This window comes from Hyperolius riggenbachi, chromosome 4 (genome assembly GCF_040937935.1).
Source record: "Hyperolius riggenbachi isolate aHypRig1 chromosome 4, aHypRig1.pri, whole genome shotgun sequence".
NCBI lineage: Eukaryota > Metazoa > Chordata > Amphibia > Anura > Hyperoliidae > Hyperolius > Hyperolius riggenbachi.
Window position 1 is genome coordinate 251,237,063 of NC_090649.1, and position 23,890 is coordinate 251,260,952.

A 23,890-nucleotide genomic window follows, 5' to 3' on the forward strand; every position below is an offset into this window, starting at 1 on the left:
GAAGCCCCGGGTAAGTTCAACTCATTTTCCCCCGACCCCCCTACAGTATACAGTTATTGACTGAATTGCATTGCTAACTAACATTACCATTCCATTTCCTCGGTATGAACTAAAGCACCTCATATCTTTTAGGAAATATATTTAAATCTAGTGACATAAAAAACAAACTTATGGCAAAAATGTCAATCAAGCCTTTTCCAGCCAGCCATATACAGTGCAGTGGAAAACTAGATTTGTCCCAGTGTGCCTGAACTTCTAAGGTGAAATCAGAGTTGGGACAAGGTTCTCCAGCACCCAAGGCTGAGACACCAAAGTGCACCTCTCCACCCCTCCCACCCCAGCCACCACACACTGATTGCTATTAGACTAAAGGTAGCCAATAATGATACCATTTTTTCACCCAATCTTACCAAATCTATGTAGGAGAAGAGTAAACTGAGTGAATATATTGAATGGGTACTATAGGCAGCCCCTTATATTACATAGCAATTGTAAGATTGGATGAAAAAGATTGGGTCATTAGTGGCCACCTTAAGAGGTGCCCCAGCCCCCCCCCAACCCCCCCTAAACCCCCGCGCCCCCCCCCCCCCCCAACACACACACATACACACACACACACCTTAATCTCTAGTTATCTGGCTTGCAGCCACTGAAAGTATCTGCTCATGATCTGCCCAGGGATGGAACAGAAATAATATGCTTTTACATAACTTTAAGGTGTGTACACACATCCAATTTTGATTGGCCAATCACTGGTCAGTTTCGCCACCTCCATGTAGCATGAGAGCTAACAATTTGTTCATAGAACTGTATTCAAAATCTGTCGGCTCCCAAACTACATGGACATAGTCAAATTGACCAATTAAAATTGGGATGTGTGTATGTTCCATTAAAGGTGCCCACTAATGATACAATCTTGATTGTACAGTTTCACCATATGTATGTAGCAGAAGGGTAAATTGAGTGAATACACTTTGAATGGATACTTCAGGTTGTCCCTCATCCTACACAGAGGTGGTAAGATTGTTCAACCAAGATAGATTTATTAGTGGGCACTTTTAGTTTATTATGCTCCCTTACATAAAATACAACACTCTAACGTGTTCTATTTTATGATCTTATTGAAAATACAATAGTTTGCCAAAAATGTGATTTTTTGGCAAATGATTGCATTTTCAGATAGATCATTCAGATTAAGAATTAAGAAAATAATGTATTGATCCACATAACAATGCTTTATCCACAGCATTAAAGAATCTAAACTACACCCATTATCAAAACCACTTGCAATATAAGACTGTATTCTGGCATATAAGACTACTTTTTAACGATTGAAAATCTTCTGAAAAGTCAGAAGTCATCTTATACAGCGTGTGTCATTGATGCCTGGTGATACACTCTATACTGTTACCGCCTCTCAGATCTCGCTGCTGAGGACTGTATTGAAGCGGCACATGCGCACATGTGCGAGATCTGAGAGGTAGAGAAGGAGGTAAATAGGATACAAGGGTGGGCCAGACTGGTGAAAGAGTTTTATGGGCACAGCGTGATCTATTCTTCCATACCTCTCTGATAAACAGGGAGACAGAGAAAGCTGACCAATCCGCTTAGGGAGAGGGAGAGCTGACTAATCCAGCCAGTCAATCAGCCTATATACTGTTATATACTGGGTACCTCATACAGTACAGCACCAGTATCTGTTCATACATAGCACCAGTATCAGGCTAGTAGAGACAAAAACACAGGGACGCCGGGAGCCCACTATCGTGTATTATCGAACAACCAATTGGTCTACAATTAAGTAATTTGTAGTATACTCACAAATGTGGGTTGATTTTGACGGCAACCACTAGACTGTGCATGTGGAGAGGTACCATCTCCACTCGGCCTTGACAGTCGCAGCTCCAGAAAGAAACTCGGCCCTACACTGTAGAGGCGAGTACCATACTAAGTAGGGTGTAATTCAAGCTAAAGACACTATTGGAGGCGCCCTTCAGAGTTATGCCTATCTCAGATGGATAATAATAGTATATGGTAAGAGAGGTGATTTCTTACCTTTTAGGAAGACTCGTGGGTCGATATTAAAAAAGTTATAATGTATTTATACTTGCACAGACAACGCCTTTTGCAACCCTAAAGTTGCTTCATTAGGTCAATTAAAGTGCTTAGGAAAGAAGAGAAAAAGATGGCGCTCAGGCTATATCATAAAACTTATATAAAACATATATACAACATATAAACATATGAAACAGTGTAAAAAACATAAATCTAATAAAAAGAAAACATAGACAACAGATCCTATCAATTACATGGTGGGATTATCAATTAAAAGCACCTCCAATAGTGTCTTTAGCTTGAATAGCACCAGTATATTTAATTTTTATTTGGTGTGGGTTGGAAGAGGGGTAGTCTTATACGACGAGTATATCCCAAACGCTATATTTTAACTGGAAAAGTTGGGGGGTCATCTTATACACCCAGTCGTCTTATACACTGGAATATACAGTATTTATGAAAAAAATAGAATGCGCTGATTGACCAGGTCTTGAAGGAAACAATTTATAATGTGATCATTTAGGATAGAATAGATTGCCCCACCAGCTTTTCCATTTTCATACAATACAATCTGATTAAAATTGTACAGTTAATGAGCACCTTAACACACTTTAAAGTTAGCCTATGATTAACATGGTTGATGTTATGGTACATTTTCACAGGTTTTTTCCTACCATTGCTTCGCCATCATTCTTGTTGTATTATTGTAGTACTCAGTCAGTAATCAGTAATAAGGATAAAGTGCATGTCGGAAAGTCTGACTTTACTGGTTCCATGCAAGTTTTAGAGCTCTACCTTACACAGTATGGCAGCCAGCATCCCAGCCAACATTGAGTGGACAGAAAAAAAATGGCAAGATGTATTTTCCATCATGAACTTAGCCCTTAAGCCTGATACACACCTTCAGTCTTGATTGGCCAATTTTACCACCACCATGTAGTATGAGGGCCAACAAACTTTGAATACTATGAGCAGATTGTGTTGGTAAGCTCTCATACTGCATGAAAACAGGGCAAAATTTGTGGGCAGGCCGCCTCGGTGTACGCCTTGGGCACCCGGGAATCCTGGGGCAATATTGTGACTTGCCCAAGTTACACTTGCTGCCTTCCTGCCCACTTGCATACACCAATCTGCGCTTTTTGTGACCTGTCCGCGTGGTGCACAGTGCAGGTCTCCCTCAGCATGGCATCCCTCTATTTCCACTGGCTGCGCTAGCCACCCACATGCTCAGTAGTGTTGGGCGAACACCTAGATGTTCGGGTTCGCGAACGTTCGCCGAACATCGCCGCGATGTTCGGGTGTTCGCGCCGAACTCCGAACATAATGGAAGTCAATGGGGACCCGAACTTTCGTGCTTTGTAAAGCTTCCTTACATGCTACATACCCCAAATTAGCAGGGTATGTGCACCTTGGGAGTGGGTACAAGAGGAAAAAAAATATTTGAAAAAGAGCTTATAGTTTTTGAGAAAATTGATTGTAAAGTTTCAAAGGAAAAACTGTCTTTTAAATGTGGAAAATGTCATGTTTCTTTGCACAGGTAACATGCTTTTTGTCGCCATGCAGTCATAAATGTAATACAGAGAAGAGGTTCCAGGAAAAGGTACCGGTAACGCTAACCCAGCAGCAGCAGCACACGTGATGGAACAGGAGCAGGCGCAGGAGGAGAAGGCCATGCTTTTTGAGACACAACAACCCAGGCCTTGCATGAGGACAAGAAGCGTGCGGATAGCATGCTTTTTACCGCCATGCAGTCATAAATGTAATAAAGATAAGAGGTTCAATAAACAGGGACCGGGCGTCAACGCTAACCCAGCAGCAGCAGACGTGATGGAACAGGAGGAGGCGCAGGAGGAGAAGGCCACGCTTTCAGGTGCAACTCAGGCCTTGCATGAGGACAAAAAAATGTGTGCGCAAAGCAATGCAATGAGTAGTTTTCAGGACACAATGGGCTATTCGGAGGAGCTATTCCCACCCCCACAATCTTCTACCTGTGAAAGGTCAATGGAACAGCCACAAATGTTGTGCCCGGATTCACAACCTTTTTCTGTGGAAAATGCACCTCGCACTGAAATGCAAGGCGAGGCCGAGGATGAACATGACATCAACAACTCAACATGACGCAAAATGGGGGCGGAACAGAAAGCTGCTTTCAATGTTTTGAAGGCCTTAATTGCCTCCGGTGGCCAGTTAGATGCATCATTCATCACACCCAAATCCCAGAGCAATGTGTGCAGGAATTTAAATCGCAGGAGGTGTACCGAGATCATCTGGACAAGTGACCAAGTGACAAGTGACCAAGTGACAAGTGACAAAGTTAAAAGTGACAAAGTGACCAGTGACAAAGTGACAAAGTGACAAGTGACAAAGTGACAAGTGACAAAGTGACAAGTGACAAAGTGACAAGTGACAAAGTGACAAGTGACAAAGTGACAAAATGACAAAGTGACAAAGTGACCAGTGACAAAGTGACAACTGAGAGGTTGTTCTGGGGAGCTCCACTGCACTCAGTCGCATATGAGGAGAGGTCTCGTCGGGACTGCTGATCCTCCTCAGCTTGCTCAAAGCCTTGAGGGTTCCTGAAGATCCTCTGCTTGGAGTTCGCCAGGGTTCAGCTTGGTGTCGGGGTCGGCGGCGTCCTCCTCACTCCAACGTGGCAGATCTTCTGTTGAAGGAAAAAAAAAAAAACATTGTTAAAAGTCCAGTACCACTTCTGAAGGACTCACCAAGAGATGCAGGAGCGCTTCCATCTAGCGCACCATCGCTCGCTGGGTGATGTCCTTCCCTACGCGCTGGAATTCTACGCTGCACATGCTAGCACGCTTTTGCGCAGTGCCGAGGCGCATTCCAGCAGCTAGCTACCAAGCTTCTGTGGATCTGATTGGGCCACCATGTTGGATCTCTGCCAAGTCCTCCAAAATTTTGAGCAATCCACGTTGCGTGACTGAGCAGTGACAACTCTACAGTCAGCATTACAATACCACTGCTGTGTTTACTGCAGAAATCAATGTTGAAGATGGAAACCGCTGGCATGATGCAAGTGGGGGATTCTGAAGATGAAAACGATCAGCGTGATGATACCAACATCAGGCAACCTGCCTCAAGAAACGCTGGTCCCAGCTATGACAAAGAACAGGACGAGGAACAGCTGGAGTTGGAGCAGGAATTGGATGCCCCCACTGCCGAGGGACAGAGCGGTGCACGTTGGACTTCCACAATTTAGCGGGAATGGACAGCAGAAGAGGAAGAAAGTGATGCTGGTGACGAATATGGTGCATCACAACAATCACAACGCTCACAAGAACATGAAGACAGAGGAGTCTGGCAGGACTCTCTGGCACACATGGCTCAATTCATGCTAGACTGCATTGAACGCGGCCCGCGCATTATTCACTATTCATTATTATTCATTATTCTGGAATCTGGACAACACCATTTACTGGGTTTATACCCAGTTTATACAAACACAATGTTAAAAAACTGATTGAAGAAAGTGTCAGACAGGTCAAAAATGGAACAATTCCAGCAGGCCCTTGAGGATGGAGACTTTAGAGAGGAGATTGACATCCTCCTCCTTCTCTAGCCAGTTGTACGCCGACAGACTGACTTCAGCAAACCCAGGAGGACCAGGAGGGCAGCAAAGAACACAAGCTGCTGCTAGTGCCCAAAAGGGAATGGTATTGGCAGTGTCCTTGGAGTGGGAACATTTTCTGACACCCATGCAGCAGCCCACAGAACAGCAATCGGGCAGTTCCACGTCCTCCAACACCAATCGCCTGGAGAAGATGGTCAAGGTCCAGGACTACATGTCAGATGGCGTAGCTGTGTTGAACAATCCATCTGCAGACAGACGGTGAGTGTGACAGGCAGCACAGAAGGACCATGGCAACTCACTCATAGTACCACAGTTTGATAGTGCTGCCCAAAAAATTATATGGATCCGTGGACCCGGGCACTGCGGGCAGTACTGGGAAGTGGGAACGCAGATTTTAGTACCTAAACACACGATACAACATGTTTTCCGGGGTCGGACTCTGAGGCACATACAGATGGTCCCGATCATCATCCTCATCATACAACTCTTCTCCTGAGTCTGACCCACCCACCACCTCTGCCACCCCAACATCCCCAGACACAGACCTCTCATCGTCCTCAACATTAACTTGGGATGCTGGCCCGAGCCAGACCTCCTCCTCCACATCAGGCCCCATCATCTCCTCAATGGCAGCCCTCATTAATCGCTCTGGCGACGGACCGATGGACACAACGTTCTCCTCCGGGGAGGGCTGCTGCTGACCACTGGCTGCTGGGGTGGATGTTATAGCTTGCGTGGGGCGTTGGCTGTTGCTGTTGTTGGGAGTGCTGCTCACAGCGGAGGTCTCTGAGGAACTCATGGTGAGCTCATATAGTGGTTGGCGGTGAGTGGAGTATTACTGATCCCAGCAATATACACACTGACTGGCAGAGTACGCAATGCTATATAGTCTGGCTGAGCGGTGTACACAGAGTGGCAGTACACACAATGCGGAATGCTATATAGTCTGGCTGAGCGGTGTACACAGAGTGGCAGTAAACAATGCTATATAGTCTGGCTGAGCCGTGTACACAGAGTGGCAGTAAACAATGCTATATAGTCTGGCTGAGCGGTGTACACAGAGTGGCAGTACACACAATGCTATATAGTCTGGCTGAGCGGTGTACACAGAGTGGCAGTAAACAATGCTATATAGTCTGGCTGAGCGGTGTACACAGAGTGGCAGTAAACAATGCTATATAGTCTGGCTGAGCGGTGTACACAGAGTGGCAGTACACACAATGCTATATAGTCTGGCTGAGCGGTGTACACAGAGTGGCAGTACACACAATGCTATATAGTCTGGCTGAGCGGTGTACACAGAGTGGCAGTAAACACAATGCTATATATAGCGTGGCTGAGCGAGGTACACAGTGGCAGTACACACAATGCTATATAGTCTGGCTGAGCGGTGTACACAGAGTGGCAGTAAACACAATGCTATATATAGCGTGGCTGAGCGAGGTACACAGTGGCAGTACACACAATGCTATATAGTCTGGCTGAGCCGTGTACACAGAGTGGCAGTAAACACAATGCTATATATAGTGTGGCTGAGCGAGGTACACAGTGGCAGTACCCAATGCTATATATAGTGTGGCTGAGCGAGCGGTGTACTACTGTTCCCAGCAGTGACACACAATGACTGGGGGGGACCCTGGCTAGCGTGGCTGGAGAGCGAACTACCCTGCCTGCCTACCCAAAGCTAAACCCACAGACAAATGGCGGAGATATGACGTGGTTCGGGTATTTATTTACCCGAACCACGTGACCGTTCGGCCAATCAGAGCGCGTTCGGGTCCGAACCGTGTGACCCGTTCGGCCAATCACAGCGCTAGCCGAACGTTCGTGGAACGTTCGGCCATGCGCTCTTAGTTCGGCCATGTGGCCGAACGGTTTGGCCGAACACCATCAGGTGTTCGGCCGAACTCGAACATCACCCGAACAGGGTGATGTTCTGCAGAACCCGAACAGTGGCGAACACTGTTTGCCCAACACTAATGCTCAGACCTCAGTGGTGGCCCACAGGGACGAGAGAGGAGAGTGATGGCGTAGTGGTTAGCACTCTTACATAGACATATGACTATGGTAGGGATTACATTGTGAGCCCTCAGAGGGACAGTTAGTGACAAGACAATATATTCTGTACAGCGCTGCGGAAGATGTCGGCGCTATATACAGTGGTGTGAAAAACTATTTGCCCCTTCCTGATTTCTTATTCTTTTGCATGTTTGTCACACTTAGGCTGGTTTCACAGTGGGACGTTACAGGCGCACGTTAGAGCAGCCTGTAACGCAGCCCACCGCACAGTAATGAAAAATCAATGGGGCTGTTCACAGTGCCCACGTTGCATTACATTGTAACGCTGCGTCACAAGACAACGTACTGCATGCAGTACTTTAGACGCGGCTGAGCCGCGTTAGACTGCTTGCACATGCTCAGTAATCTTGTGGAGGAGCGGAGAGCGGCCAGGCACATGGCTAATTAACCTCTTGAGGACTGCAGGGCTAAACCCCCCTAGTGACCAGGCAATTTTTAGTTTAAAAGGCCACTGCAGCTTTAAGGCCAAGCTGCAGGGCCGCACAACACAGCACACGAGTGATTCCCCCCCCCTTTTCTCCCCACCAACAGAGCTCTCTGTTGGTGGGGTCTGATCGCTCCCCCCATGTTTGTTTGTTTTTTAATAAATATTTTTGTTTGTGTTTTTTAAAAAAAAACAACTGTTCCTTTAAACCCCTTCCCTCCCTCCCTCGCTTCCTCCCCCCAGCCAGCCAATCATGGCGATCAGCTCTCATAGGCTTTACCCTATGAGAGCCGATCGCTCTCTTGTCCCCCAGGGGGACAGCCGTGTCACACGGCTGTCCCCAGTGCAGCGCTGCTGCTGATCGCAGCGCTGCACAGAGTAAATAGACGGCGATCACGCCGTCTAACAGTCTCCCGAGCGGCAATAGCCGCTCGGAGACTGAAGGCGGGGCGGAGCTCCGCCCCCCAAGCAGGAGATGCGCGCGCAGCCTGCGCGCGATCTCCTGCAAAACAGAGCCCCAGGACTTTACGCCAATTGGCGTTAGGCGGTCCTGGGGCTGCCGCCGCGGCCACGCCTACTGGCGTGACGCGGTCGGCAAGAGGTTAATATGCACTGCACGTTGTGACGTGCAGTGTTTACTTCCTGGAGCGGCCGCTCTGTGCGGTGATTGGCCGGCGGGACCACGTGATGCCGCATGCGCACAAGAGTGCGCATCACGGCATCACTGCCGCCAGAGTGAGCTGCACAACGCGGCTCACTCTGACGTCCAGATCCAGCACCACCAGGCGTTCCGTTAGGGGGACGTTATGCGACCTTAACGCCCCCTCTAACGCAACGTCCTGGTGTGAAATTAGCCTTAAAGGTTTCTGCTCATCAAAAACAGTTAACTATTAGTCAAAGATAACCTAATTGAACACAAAATGCAGTTTTAAATGATGGTTTTTATTATTTAGTGAGAAAAAAGAACTCCAAATCTACATGGCCCTGTGTGAAAAAGTGATTGCCCCCCCCCCCCCCCCCCTTATTAAAAAATAACTTAAAGTTTTTTTACACCTGAATTCAATTTCTGTAGTCACCCCCAGGCCTGATTACTGCCACACCTGTTTCAATCAAGAAATCACTTAAATAGGAGCTATCTGACACAGAAAAGTAGACCAAAAGCACCTCAAAAGCTAGACATCATGTCAAGATCCAAAGAAATTCAGGAACAAATGAGAACAAAAGTACTGTAATTGAGATCTATCAGTCTGGTAAAGGTTATAAAGCCATTTCTAAAGCTTTGGGACTCCAGCAAACCACAGTGAGAACCATTATCCACAAATGGCAAAAACATGGAACAGTGATGAACCTTCCCAGGAGTGGCCGGCCGACCAAAATTACGCCAAGAGCGCAGAGAAAACTCATCCGAGAGGCCACAAAAGACCCCAGGACAACATCTAAAGAACTGCAGGCCTCACTTGCCTCAAATAAGGTCAGTGTTCACAACTCCACCATAAGAAAGAGACTGGGCAAAAACTGCCTGCATGGCAGATATCCAAGACGCAAACCACTTTTAAGCAAAAAGAACATTAAGGCTCGTCTCAATTTTGCTAAAAAAATCTCAATGATTGCCAAGACTTTGGGGAAAATACCTTGTGGACCGACGAGACAAAAGTTGAACTTTTTGGAAGGTGCGTGTCCCGTTACATCTGGCGTAGAAGTAACACAGCATTTCAGCAAAAGAACATCATACCAACAGTAAAATATGGTGGTGGTAGTGTGATGGTCTGGGGTTGTTTTGCTGCTTCAGAACCTGGAAGGCATGCTGTGATAGATGGAACCATGAATTCTACTGTCTGCCAAAAAATCCTGAAGAAGAATGTCCGGCCATCTGTTCGTCAACTCAAACTGAATTGATGTTGGGTGCTGCAGCAGGACAATGACCCAAAACACACCAGCAAATTCACCTTTGAATGGTTGAAGAAAAACAAAATGAAGACTTTGGAGTGGCCTAGTCAAAGTCCTGACCTGAATCCTATTGAGATGTTGTGGCATGACCTTAAAAAGGCTGTTCATGCTAGAAAACTCTCAAATAAAGCTGAATTACAACAATTCTGCAAAGATGAGTGGGTCAAAATTCCTCCAGAGCGCTGTAAAAGACACATTGCAAGTTATCGCAAACGCTTGATTGCAGTTATTGCTGCTAAGGGTGGCCCAACCAGTTATTAGGTTCAGGGGGCAATTTCTTTTTCACACAAGGCCATGTAGGTTTTGAGGTTTTTTTCTCACTAAATAATAAAAAACATCATTTAAAACTGCATTTTGTGTTCAATTATGTTATCTTTGACTAATAGTTAACGGTTTTTGATGAGCAGAAACATTTGAGTGTGACAAACATGCAAAAGAATAAGAAATCAGGAAGGGGGCAAATAGTTTTTCACACCACTGTAAATACTAAATAATAATAATAATAATGAGCAGTGAACGTTTAGTATACTTTAAAAACAGGAAGTGACATCACTGCTCACTTCCTTATTTGAAGTATAATGCATGGTCACTGCACATCACTCTCCTCTCTCATCTCCACTGCTGATCTAGATCTGCGTGTGGCCAGTGCAGCCAGCGTAATAGAGGGAGGACATGCAGAGGGAGATAACACAGTGATGGAAGGCGAAGGGGGGAGACAGTTGGCTACCTATACTAAGGCGGGGAAGGGGGGCATCTGGCTACCTATACTAAGGTGAAGGGGGGGCATCTGGCTACCTATGCTAAGGTGAGACATCTGGTTACCTATACTAAGGAAGGAAGGGTCTATCAGGCTACCTGTTCTTGGGGGTGGGTTGCTATTGGTCAGGGGTGGCTAGTGATAGTGAGCCCTGCATGCATCCAAAGTATGTACAGTATTTAAAATCCACATCACTGCTCACTATATACTCTCATGCTTGTGTTTTATTCTCTTTAAAATACACGCATTTCCTTTGTCATTGTTCATAAGCTGTACTAACTATAATTGTTGTTCCTTTCAGATAACAGATTAATACATGACCTGATCTGATATGTCAAGTGGACAATGGTTGAGAAATGGAAGTGCAGCAGAGCCTTACCCTCAATAAAGAGGTTTGTGCATATTGCATACTAAAGTAAACTTGCTACATTCTTTAACATAGTAGGCAAAGTGCTGAACAATACTAAAGATATGTTTATTTTATTAGCAGAAGTCAGTGCCCTGATAGCTGTCAATGATAATTTCTGTCATTTTTTAAAATGACGAATCAATCACTTTTTCTGCTCTGGATTAAAGAGAATCTGTACTGGTCGATTTGTACAATAAAAAACATACCAATCGAGTCACTGTGATCTCCTGGATCCCTCTTTGCCTTTTCTGCTCCCCGACGCAATCCTGGCTTTTAATCGCCAGTTTTAGGCAGTGTTTACAAACAAAAAACACGGCCGCTAACCAGGAAGTGATGTTTGTGTGTGTGTGTGTATATATATATATATATATATATATATATATATATATATATATATATATATATATATAATGTTACAGTATACTACAAGTTTTTATTACATAGTGAATTATCTGCAGTCAGTGATTCTCACAGTTTCTTAGCATGAGCAGCTCCCTCCCCCCTCAGACAAGCTGAAATTGAGAGCAGCAACCCTGTCTGTGACTAATAAACAAAGCACACACACAGAGCCTGCAGGGGGCGTGCATAACTTCTCCCTATCACAGCAGAGGCAGTGCATTCCTCTCTGGGTCGACAAAGCTTGACAAAGAAAAGAAGATTAGATATATTAAAGAGACATTGCAAATAGAAAAGGCTGCAGTAATTCAGAGCACATTAGAACAGGTATAGGAACAGGAAAGAATAAATAAGGCTGAAAATTTTGTTACAGAGTTTCTTTAAGTGTTAACCTTGTTGGTTTTAGAAACATACCCATTACTTTATCAACCCTCTATGCACAATGTATTACTTTATGTGAATACTGGTAAATCCAAGCTGCACATATAGAGTGCATGCATTTAAGTTGCAGAGAAGACACCAGCTCTCACTGTACACAATGTATGTGTGAGCTTGCTGTTATAACACCACTAAAATTGGGAGCTGATTCTACAATCATCCACTTGTGTGTGTCAATAACAAATCAAATCACTCATTCTGTGCTAATAACCAATTACAACTTTATTAAAGCAGCGCTGTAGAGACACATAGTAGAATGCAGTAAATTATACAGACTACCCACTTTAACATTAATTATCCTGGTTTTAGCTACAGAAAAACACTTCCTTTATCTATATATTGATGTATATTGATATGTTCCCCTGCCCTCCCAGTGATGTCACAGCCTAGGCTATTTAGCTATGCAAAATTCTCCTCCCAGAGCATTTTGGGAGACCAGGTATCATTTCTATTGACTTCTATAACTTCTACTGGCTTCGGAACACAAAATAAACAAACTTTCAACAGAGCCGCACCTGACAACACTGAAAAGGTCGCCACCTGTGATAATTTCAGAATGTAAATCAGGGTGAGGAAGGGTTTTATAATGGGTTAACACTGACTAAATATTTTACAAAATAATACTGTAAAGCATAAGCAATTTTATTAATTCGGTTATTTTCAGTACAGTTCCTCTTTAAGTACCAACTGCACATAAGGCACATATACCCACATCATTAACATACTTTTTAGCACGTTTAAATGTTTTTAGTTAGTATATGTGCCTTATTCGCAGTTGGCACTTAATAAAGTTGTATTTCATTACTAGTACTACTGTTTAAGCGATTCGATTTTTCAGTGATGTAGACAACACATCAGCTCTCTATGATACTGTAGTTTTGCAATATTACATAGGTTTTTCCCAGCACAAAAGAATACATGCCACAGAACCATTTCTACTTTGGGAACTAGAGAGAAGGACTGAAAAGCATAAAAAGTTCCATGCCTTATGATCCTTTTTGCTGAAATAAATGCACTTTGACTTTCAAAAGCTCTTTATGTCGATATCTTTTCCACACTGGAAACATAATCGGACAATATTGACGAACTACTGTGGAAACACATTTGTCCTTCATCTCAAGCTGTCCAGTTGGACAAAACAGCAAGGGGACAGTGGTGTGGTGTTGCCATCTCATGCTGCAGAGCTGCTTTTATCATTCGTTTTTGCTGCTTTTGTAGGGAATGTTTTTTCCTCTGCATAGTCTGTTCTCTGTCCTCTGTAGAACAGCAGGTGCATAAGAGAATTTACACTTCCTACATCATCTGATAATTCTGGAGGGAAACTGCAATGTTATCAGTTATCAGCTAAATTAAGTATCAACCCTCCCAGTGACTTGGAAACCAGTCACATGTTTTTAGCTATTAGTTTTATGCAGTGTTCCACTTGAGGACCGCAGTGTTAAACCCCCTAAAGACCAGTCCATTTTTCTGTAAATAGGCCACTGCAGCTTTAAGCCTCGCTGCAGGGCTGCACAACTCAGAACACATGTGATTTCCCCCGCCCCCCCCCCCCCCCTTTTCTCCCCACCAACAGAGCTCTCTGTTGGGGGGGTCTGATCACTCCCCCAGTGTTAATTTTTTAATAAATATTTTTTTTAATATATAAATGTACATATTTATTTATTTATTTTGCTAACTCCCTCCCTCCCCCAGTCAACCTATGAAAGCCGATCACTCTCCTGTGTCCCAGGGGGACAGCGCTGCCTTAGATCGCAGCGCTGTACAGCCTCGCCGTCTTAACGGTCTCCGAGTGGCAATGCATCGGCGCGCGATCTCCTGCTAGCCCCATTGAAAGCCGTTCATGGCGTGGAGCAGTTTTGGGGCTGCCGCCTGCAGTCTCGCCAATTGGCGTGGAGCAGTCGGCTAGTAGTTAATGCTTCAGAGCATGGATGAAACCTGACTTTCATCCCACTACAAAGTCAAACTATATCATTCAAGGACGTGAAAGTCAACATTCTGTTTGTGCATAGAGATGTAGAAATGGTAAAGAAAAGACTGTTTCTTGTCCTGCTAATAATAACTTATTTAAACTGGATCTGTCTTACAGGCTAGCCATGTGCAAGAAGAGGCAAGAGGTATTAAAATATCCTGGCATCAAGGCTTTTTCGCATAATGAATGTTTCCATGGAGGAAAAGTACACAGAATCAGGAAGAGCACCATCTAAAGCCTAAAAATAATTTCATGTTCTTAGTGAGAAAGATGAATTTTACAAATTGTACAGCAGAAACAATCACAAAATCTAAAACCGTAACAGAAAAAATGCTGATTTCTTTGGCATTAGCTGTAATAACAACTCTGACCACACTGTTAAATGCCGCTGTCATTATTGCCATTTGCACAACCAAGAAGTTACACCAACCTGCCAACTATTTGATATGCTCCCTGGCATTTACCGATTTCCTGGTTGCCATTTTGGTGATGCCATTGAGTATCGCCTATATTGTCATGGACACCTGGAGTCTTGGCTATGTAATCTGTGAAATATGGCTAAGTGTGGATATGACTTGCTGTACTTGTTCAATCCTTCACTTGTGTGTAATTGCTCTTGATCGATATTGGGCAATTACTGATGCTATTGAATATGCCAGGAAACGCACAGTGAAGCGGGCTGCTCTAATGATCTTAATAGTGTGGGCCATATCTATATTCATTTCTCTTCCACCGCTATTCTGGAGAAACCATCACAACGTAAGTTCTCCAAGCAGATGTATTATTCAACATGATCACGTCATCTATACAATATACTCCACATTTGGGGCATTTTATATCCCTTTGACTTTAATACTTATCTTGTACTATAGAATTTACCATGCTGCAAAAAGCCTTTACCAAAAAAGAGGATCAAGCCGTCACTTGAGCAACAGAAGCAATGACAGCCAAAATTCATTTGCCCATTGCAAGCTCACACAGACGTTCTGTGTGTCGGAATTTTCCACATCAGACCCCACCATAGAATTTGAGAAGATCACTGCATGTGTGAGGACCCCACCACATGATAGCGACATGGACTTCAATGTGGATCGACAGCAGCAGATCTCAAGCTCAAGGGAAAGAAAGGCCGCCCGTATCCTGGGACTTATTTTAGGGGCTTTTATGTTGAGCTGGTTACCATTTTTTATCAAGGAGCTTATTGTTGGACTTAGTCTCTGCACTGTATCTCCAGAGGTGGCTGACTTTCTAACGTGGTTAGGTTATGTGAATTCACTAGTCAACCCACTCCTTTACACGAGTTTCAATGACGATTTTAAGATAGCCTTTAAAAAACTGATCAGATGCAAAGAGCATTCATGAGGGGTCATTGCTGAACATCTGACTGTCTTATAGGCCTTAAAGGTGAAATATACCACATGATACAAGATTGTCCTTTCAAACATGGAGGATTAGGCATAAGGGGATTTAAGATTATTTTGGCTTGTTGTCTTCTTCTTTATGTCTTGTCTTGTAATGCCGTCTTCTACCTCTGTTTATAAATGACAAAAATCAGACAGACATTTTATAATACATAGTAACATGTTTCCAGTGGTAATGTCAAGGGATTGTTACTATTAGCAAATGTTTTTGTGTGATTTGAGAAAAACGTTGCAGGATCATGCATTCTCCACTGCAGTGAAGGAATGCTGAATGTTCCTATGATGATATAAACAGTTTATATTTCCATATCAATGAACTTGTGCATTTTCTGTTTACTCTGTTTGGGTTTCTTTGTCCATGTTGCACTGAAATCATGTCAAAATCAGGGATTCAGTTGTTAATTTAGTGATGAATCGCCAAAACTTGATTGTGCAATGACACTCTAATTTAAGCTGAAATGATATGGAAGCAAAGCTGACATCAGGTCTGTGTGAACAGGAATATTGCTAAAGGAGTCATTTATGAAACCATTAGCAGTGTTCCTCATTACCTGGCGGAGGAAACTGGCACTCTGAAGTGCCAGCTTCTGCTTCCCACCTGCTTAAAAGCTTCCTGTCCTGTCAGCTAAGTGACAAGAAAAAATGCTTGGCTTTAATTCATTGTGTGGACATAGAGGAGAGGTTACTATGGCAAACAGCTTAGCCAGCCAGTCACCTTCTAGAGTCGTCTCAGAGTAAAAATGAGGCGTTTAATCAGAATTATACACTAATATGGGTTTTTGACAGAAAAAAAGAAATCTACTAAAACTAAAAACTGAATAGGGAAGCCTATTCTTTTACTGGCTGCGTAGCCATGGAAATGCAGGGAGGTTACAGGGGTAAAAGTGTGTGTGTTCAACAGCTCTATAGCTTTAGAGCGATACAAAGCTAGTGGTTGCACTGTTGTGAATGGTATTCCATCTGATTTCTGCTGAAGTCTTATTGAAAGTCTAGTTTTGCACATTGATAATCCAGACAAACAACCAATATCAAGGAAATCTGAAAAGGAAATCTGTAAAAATGGTAACCAGAAGTGTTGAGTAATTTCCTGTCCTATTTGTTATTATTATTATTATTATTATTATTATTGCATAGTGCTGACACATTGTCTGCAGTGCAACATTCACAGACTAGCCAGTTAGCACTGTCCAGATCTGAACAATGCCCTGCTTGCCATTATAAAAAAAGTATTACTAAACTTGATGATAGAAAGTCACCTTGAAGGCAAGAATAGAAAATGGAAGGCAACACTGTCTGCCGGTACAACCTGAGTTCTATGGTGTGTTACTAATAGCTCTGTATGCTGTAATATCCCTGTACAGGATTTAAAGCAACCCTGAAGCGAAAAAAAAAATCGTTAGATACTCACCTATGTAGAGGAAAGGCTTTGGATCCCACAGTAGAGCCTTGACCTTTATGCCATAATAGAGGTCATCTCTCTGTGCCCTCGCTCCACAGCTGTCCCCTCATTGACATTTTTCACCTGCAGGTGGATTACCTCTTAAGAACTCCATGGAAGACTTCAGAATTACTCATGTCCCCGAGTACTTTCAAAGACGAGTCCGGGCTCTCGCATACCCAGTACAGATGTGCCCATCTTCAGAAGCACTCAGAGACACCGGTGCTTCCAAATCCTTTCGAGGAGTCCCATTGGCATGAAAATGAAACGGGGGACAGTGGTAGAATGAGGGAACATAGCGAGAATCAGGAAGGCACTATGGGATACATAGACTTCCCTCTCCATAGGGGATGAGCTAATGATGCAATTTTATCAATAATTTTGCACAAATACACGCAGATTAGAAATAATAAATAATCTGTTACTGCATTCTTTTGATTCAATACTATGCTGCATTTATTTGCATAAAACTATAATAAAATAATATTTGCATCTACAAAAAATTATTAGAATATAATTTGCCATCTCTAACTTGCTCCTACTTCCCATAATCACACTGCCGCTCTTGTTCTGCTATGCCAAATTCAGGGCAGGTATAAAAATAAAAGCCTGTGTCTAGTGTGACAAAAGAATACCAACTTATCCCCACAAATGGAATTAGATTGGCAGCATATTTCTCTACAAATTCTATGAGATTGGCAGCACATTTCCCCACAAATGCAATCTTATTGGCAGCAGATTTCCCCACAAATGCATTCTTATTGACAGCAGATTTCCCCACAAATGCAATGAGATTGGCAGCAGATTTCCCCACAAATGCAATGAGATTGGCAGCAGATTTCCCCACAAATGCTATGAGATTGGCAGCACATTTCCCTACAAATGCAATGAGATTGGCAGAAGATTTCCCCACAAATGCAATGAGATTGGCAGAAGATTTCCCCACAAATGCAATGAGATTGGCAGAAGATTTCCCCACAAATGCTATGAGATTGGCAGCACATTTCCCCACAAATGCTATGAGATTGGCAGCACATTTCCCCATAAATGCTATGAGATTGGCAGCTCATTTCCCTACAAATGCAATCTTATTGGCAGCACATTTCCCCACAAATGGAATCTTATTGGCAGCAGATTTCCCCACAAATACAATGAGATTGGCAGCAGATTTCAACACAAATGCAATGAGATTGGCAGCAGATTTCCCCACAAATACAATGAGATTGGCAGCAGATTTTACCCACAAATGCAATAAGACTGGCAGCACATTTGCCCACAAATGCATTCTTATTGGCAGCAGATTTCCCCACAAATGCAATGAGATTGGCAGCAGATTTTCCAACAAATGCAATAAGATTGGCAGCAGATTTCACCACAAATGCAATGAGATTGGCAGCACATTTCCCCACAAATGCTATGAGATTGGCAGAAGATTTCCCCACAAATGCAATGAGATTGGCAGCAGATTTCCCCACAAATGCAATGAGACTGGCAGCACATTTGCCCACAAATCCATTCTTATTGGCAGCAGATTTCCAAACAAATGCAATGAGATTGGCAGCAGATTTCCCCACAAATGCAATGAGATTGGCAGCAGATTTCACCACAAATGCAATGAGATTGGCAGCAGATTTCCCCACAAATGCAATGAGATTGGCAGCACATTTCCCCATAAATGCAATGAAATTGGCAGCACATTTCCCCACAAATGCAATGAAATTGGCAGCACATTTCCCCACAAATGCAATGAGATTGGCAGAAGATTTCCCCACAAATGCAATGAGATTGGCAGCAGATTTCCCCACAAATGCTATGAGATTGGCAGCACATTTCCCCACAAATGCTATGAGATTGGCAGCACATTTCCCCATAAATGCTATGAGATTGGCAGCACATTTCCCCACAAATGCAATCTTATTGGCAGCACATTTCCCCACAAATGCAAGCTTATTGGCAGCAGATTTCCCCACAAATACAATGAGATTGGCAGCAGATTTCACCACAAATGCAATGAGATTGGTAGCAGATTTCCCCACAAATGCTATGAGATTGGCAGCAGATTTCCCCACAAATGCAATGAGATTGGCAGCAGATTTCCCCACAAATGCAATGAGATTGGCAGCAGATTTCCCCACAAATGCAATGAGATTGGCAGCAGATTTCCCCACAAATGCAATGAGATTGGCAGCAGATTTCCCCACAAATGCAATGAGATTGGCAGCACATTTCCCCACAAATGCAATGAAATTGGCAGCACATTTCCCCACAAATACAATCTTATTGGCAGCATATTCCCCACAAATGCAACATACCTCAGATCGGCGGTGAGCAGGAGATAGGAGTCAGCCACACCAGCCACGCCGGTGAATTCAAATGCAGGAAGTGACATCATCGGTCAGGTCCAGCATTTAAAGTCCACCATGCGGCTGCTATGCGTCTGTCTGGCTGGTTCCCATATCCTGCTCACCGCTGATCTGACTGTTAGCGGTGAGGAAGAGCCGTTTTGGGAGCCGAACGAACCGGCTCTTTGGGAGCCGAGCAGCCGAGCCAGAAGAGCCGATGCTTAAAGAGCCGGAATTCCCATCACTAGACTAGTCTAGTAGACTGAGACTCAGTCTAGTGATGGGAATTCCGGCTCTTTAGAAAGCATCGGCTCTTCTGGCTTGGCCACTCTGCTCCCTTTAAAGAGGCGACTCGTGTTCGGCTCCCAAACGGCTCTTCATACCCGGACATTTCAAAAAACCATCCGGACGCCGGACATCACCAACACACAGCCCCCGGCAGTGCAGTTTCTAGGCTAAAATGCACCTGGGGCGAGGGTGTAAAAATTGCGCCCCCCCCAGAGCAAGGTATGGGTGCCCGCTGTATAGGTTAGCTAGGTCTAGTTGCACTCAGTATAGGTCCCCCCAGTATAGGTAGCCAGGCATAGGTAAGCCAGAATAGTTGCCCCCGGTATAGGTTAGCCAGTTAGGTGCCTCCAGCATAGGTAGCTAGTATAGTTGCCCCAGTATAGGTTAGATAGGCAGGCGCCCCCGGTGTAAGTTAGATAGGTAGGTGCCCCCAGTACAGGTTAGCTAGGTGGGTGCCTCTAATATAGGTAGCCAGAATAGTTGCCCCCAGCATAGGTTAGATAGGTAGGTGCCCCCAGTATAGGTTAGTTAGGTAGGTGCCTCCAATATAGGTAGCCGATATAGGTGCCCCCTGTATAGGTTCCTATCGCCGCTCACTTGCCGCCGGTCCCCTCCTCTCTGCATAGCCGCTGATACACACGCTGCTTCCTGTTTAGCAGGAAGCAGCGTGTGTATCAGCGGCTATGCAGAGAGGGGAAGATCAGCGGCGAGTGAGCGGCGGTTGGAACCAGGGAGGTGAGTAGTTGTGTACAGCGCTACGCTTCCCTGCGCATTACTCTGCACTCCAAGGGGGAGCATGGAGGGCGGCCCCGGGAGAGGAAGGGAGGGAGAGATCGGGTTGCCCTCCCTGCGGCTGCGGCTCCCCCTCCATTACAGCGCTCCCACCTCCCTCTGCGCTCAGGGCGGTGGCAGGGCCGCACGACCCTAAAAACGGACATGGGGCCCCCCACCTCTTCAGGAGCCAGGCCCGGTCGCTGTGGCGACCTCTGCGACCGTGGGCCCTACGCCCATGAATACGCTATATAATGCATAGAAGCAAGGGCATGGATATAAAGATCATCCAAAGACATCGTAAGGCCATCTTTCTGTGTTGTAGAAGACGTTTCTCCCATAGAACGTTTTCAGTAATAATGAGGTGAGTGAAATTCACAGACACTTAGAGGTACTGATGGAGCAATGTGTTTGGGTATTTTCTTCACCTCATTAGAAATGAAGACGTTTCTCTGCAAAGGTGCCTATTAACTGTACAATATTTACCTCAGATGCGATTGTTTGATTAGATTTGTGGGATTGTATGTAACTGGAAGGTAATTACCAATTATTCCCATAAACGGGTTGACTATGGTATTGTCAGGATCAGGCAGTTCTGACTTATCTGCTTGCATTCGGTTGCACATTCGCAATAAGTCTCATTGTCATTTGCAATCACTCTGCAGTTCAGAGCAGCTCAGGATGCTGTCATGACTCCTCCTTTTGCTTGCTGCAGTTGAACTGCAGCCAGATAGCGCTGGATTTCCTACATGCATGTTGTTGCATAATATTGCATGTATTTGTTATGAGAGTCCTTCAGCTAGCAGCTTGTAATCAAGCTGGCTCAGGATTGAGTAATTACCATTCAGCTGTATGGGAATTTGCATGCCTGCATCCATTGGCTGATGTCGACATAAAAGTCTGCCTCCCATTTCAGACCCCACCCGACATAGCATTCAGCTTCCTGAGTTGGCGCTGGGTCATTCATGTGTATTGTATATTGCATTGTTAATCTCGTTTTTTGCTTGGACGTTTGCTGTATCCACGGGGATACAGTAAAGTCCTTCTGATCTTGATAGCTTGGATTCTGCCAGCACCACGTTGGTGACCGGTAGTATTCCTTCTTGCCTTGTTCCTGAGGACGTAATGAAAGCAGCTGTTGCCATTAGTTACGCTCCTACCTGTTCATCTAGTCGTTGTCAGTGTGAATGTTGCCGTCACTGGGGCAGCGACTAGATTGGCAAAGCATTCCGTCTGCCTGCAGGTCTGTTGTTTGTCTTGTTAATTGTTATTATTTGTGCTTTAGCTAGGTTCTTGATAAATATATATGCAGATCAGCGAATATATATTTATCCGTTAGTTATGCCGTTTGTTATTTTTCTGAATTAACGTGTATGACCTTAGCCTGTTATCGACTCTGATTCTGTCTAGTCCACTGTACCACTGCCATCTGATCTATAATGTATGGCCCAAGCCTGTCAAAGACGTCTGTTGTGTATTGTATCACATAGCATCTAGTGTGATAGGTGGCCTAGAGCCGCAGTTGCTCTGGGCAATCTTGCTCCCTTGTTCATTACTCCTGTGTCCATCTGCGTAGCCTCTTCCATTACCCAGTTACATAGTCTTGAGCACACACGCTGACTCAGAAAGTATGCCCCCCCAGCATTACAGGTATGTTCTTTCTTCAGATAAAAATATAAAAACCAACAAATTCTGTCTGTATTCTAGTTGACCATAGAATCGTTTCATGTCGATTTTCTCAAAATGCTGCTTGGTTTTCTGTACAATTTAATTGTAAAAATCGAATGGACTGATCGCATCTGAGGAAAATATTGTACCGTTAATGGGCATCTTAGGGGTGATGAAGCCTCTTGTACAACACAAGAAGGTTTAGGTTGAAGCCACTTTATTTTTATCTTAGCATATATCATGAACTTGATAAGTAACCTTTAGAAATTCACCTAAAATGGAGTGGGGCTGAGGAACTGATGGGATCTTGCATTTTAGCAATTACGTGATCTACATATCCATGGAAAATCTGCTCATATGATGCTAAAGCTAAAATGGAACTTGTTTTACCCACTGCTTTGGACAGATCGTGAAAAGTTAGAGCCTGATGTCTGCTTCCCCAGTGTGGATATATCCCCTTACTTTCTGTTCCAGAGTCGGGACAGGAAGTCAGAGCTAATCTCCCCAAATGTAAGAAAATGGCACTTGTGACAGTTGTCACTGGAATAGATGTTGTGACATCACCCTCCAATTCCTGTTCCCTTTGCCACAGCTGAGCATTCATCCATCAGGCACTGAGGGAATTCTAAAGGCATCCAGCACTGTAGGCAAAGTAACCCTTTGGATTGGTTGGTGAGTCCACACACAATATAATTTTGATTGTATGTACAATTGATACAATCTGCGATATTGTTCAGAGATTGGGTAAGCTTCTACCAATTCTCATTTGAGGATGAGAAGAAGCTATGCTAACTCTCTAGCAAATCCTGTAGGGAATAGGGTTATTTCAACAACCACATATATACCAAGAATATATATTAATAAAACAGTTATGGTAACGTTCTCTCCGAAACGCAGAATGCTTTGCAGAGATTATGCAGCGCTTAGCCAAATGATTTTTAATAATTTATTTAATACAAAATAGTGTATAAAATGTATACAGAAAAATGACAAAAATGATGTATCAAAGGAACAGATTGATATGGTAGAATATTGGGAAAAAAATAAGTAGAAATAATAAGTGGATAAAGTCTGAACAGTCTATGGAATTACTGTGTCCTTTGGAATAATAAGACCAAGGAGATGATAGAACGTTCTGTTGTTAATAGACCAAAGTTAAGCCCATGTCCAATTGGGCTAGCAGATGGATCAGCAGGGAATGACCTTTGACAGCCTGTGTGTCCAAAGAGATAGGCAGACTCTGACAACTGACACAGTTAGGCTCCTCTCATTAGAGGGAGGAATCAGTTTGCAATATGAAGAAATACAATTTCATAATTTCATAATTTAACCAGTGGCGGTCCTATAAATTTTTGTACAGCTAACATAAATGAAAATATAAAATTCTGATAGAGATCTGTTATTATTTACTATTTGAATTAAAGGTGACATTTCAGGCTGTTCTTATTGACCGGATATGGGGGATGTTGCTTTTGGTAGTTAATTGTTTATGATCCCTGGTTCCTGGCTTCTTATCAGCATTCTATGTGACCCTGAGATCTGAGAATGTCTGAGGGGTCATTTAGTGAGAAAGCCAGGCCTGCTAGGAAGATGTAATGGGTTTATGGCCCCCTCTACAGCAGAAAGAAATAACAACAGCTCTTCTGTAGAAAGCTCTAAAATGTCATCCTGAATCCTGACAGAAAAACTTGCTTTGTAAGCAACTCAAACTTAAGGGGAGCTCTGGAGCAATCCTTTGCTCATGTACTTTCTTGCGATTGGTGAATCCATCACAGATATCCCCATTCAGAGATTTATGTTTCATACTGTCATAGAAATGGGAAGTAAAGAAAAAAATCTCCCACACAGGGATACAAACAATAAAAACTCAGTAAAGGTTCCAATCTTGCTACATGC

At 43.8% G+C, this 23,890-nt stretch overlaps 1 protein-coding gene across 1 annotated transcript in view; it reads left to right on the forward strand.

Moving 5' to 3' along the window:
- HTR1E (5-hydroxytryptamine receptor 1E) overlaps positions 1-15,794 on the forward strand; it is a 200,472-nt gene extending 184,678 nt beyond the window's left edge. The window contains exons 2-3 of the mRNA XM_068279388.1: positions 11,156-11,246; positions 14,184-15,794. Coding sequence (XP_068135489.1) covers positions 14,253-15,428 — 1,176 coding nt within the window. The 5' untranslated portion in view covers positions 11,156-11,246; positions 14,184-14,252 and the 3' untranslated portion in view covers positions 15,429-15,794. The remainder of the gene's footprint in view (positions 1-11,155; positions 11,247-14,183) is intronic.
- The last annotated feature ends 8,096 nt before the right edge of the window (positions 15,795-23,890 follow it).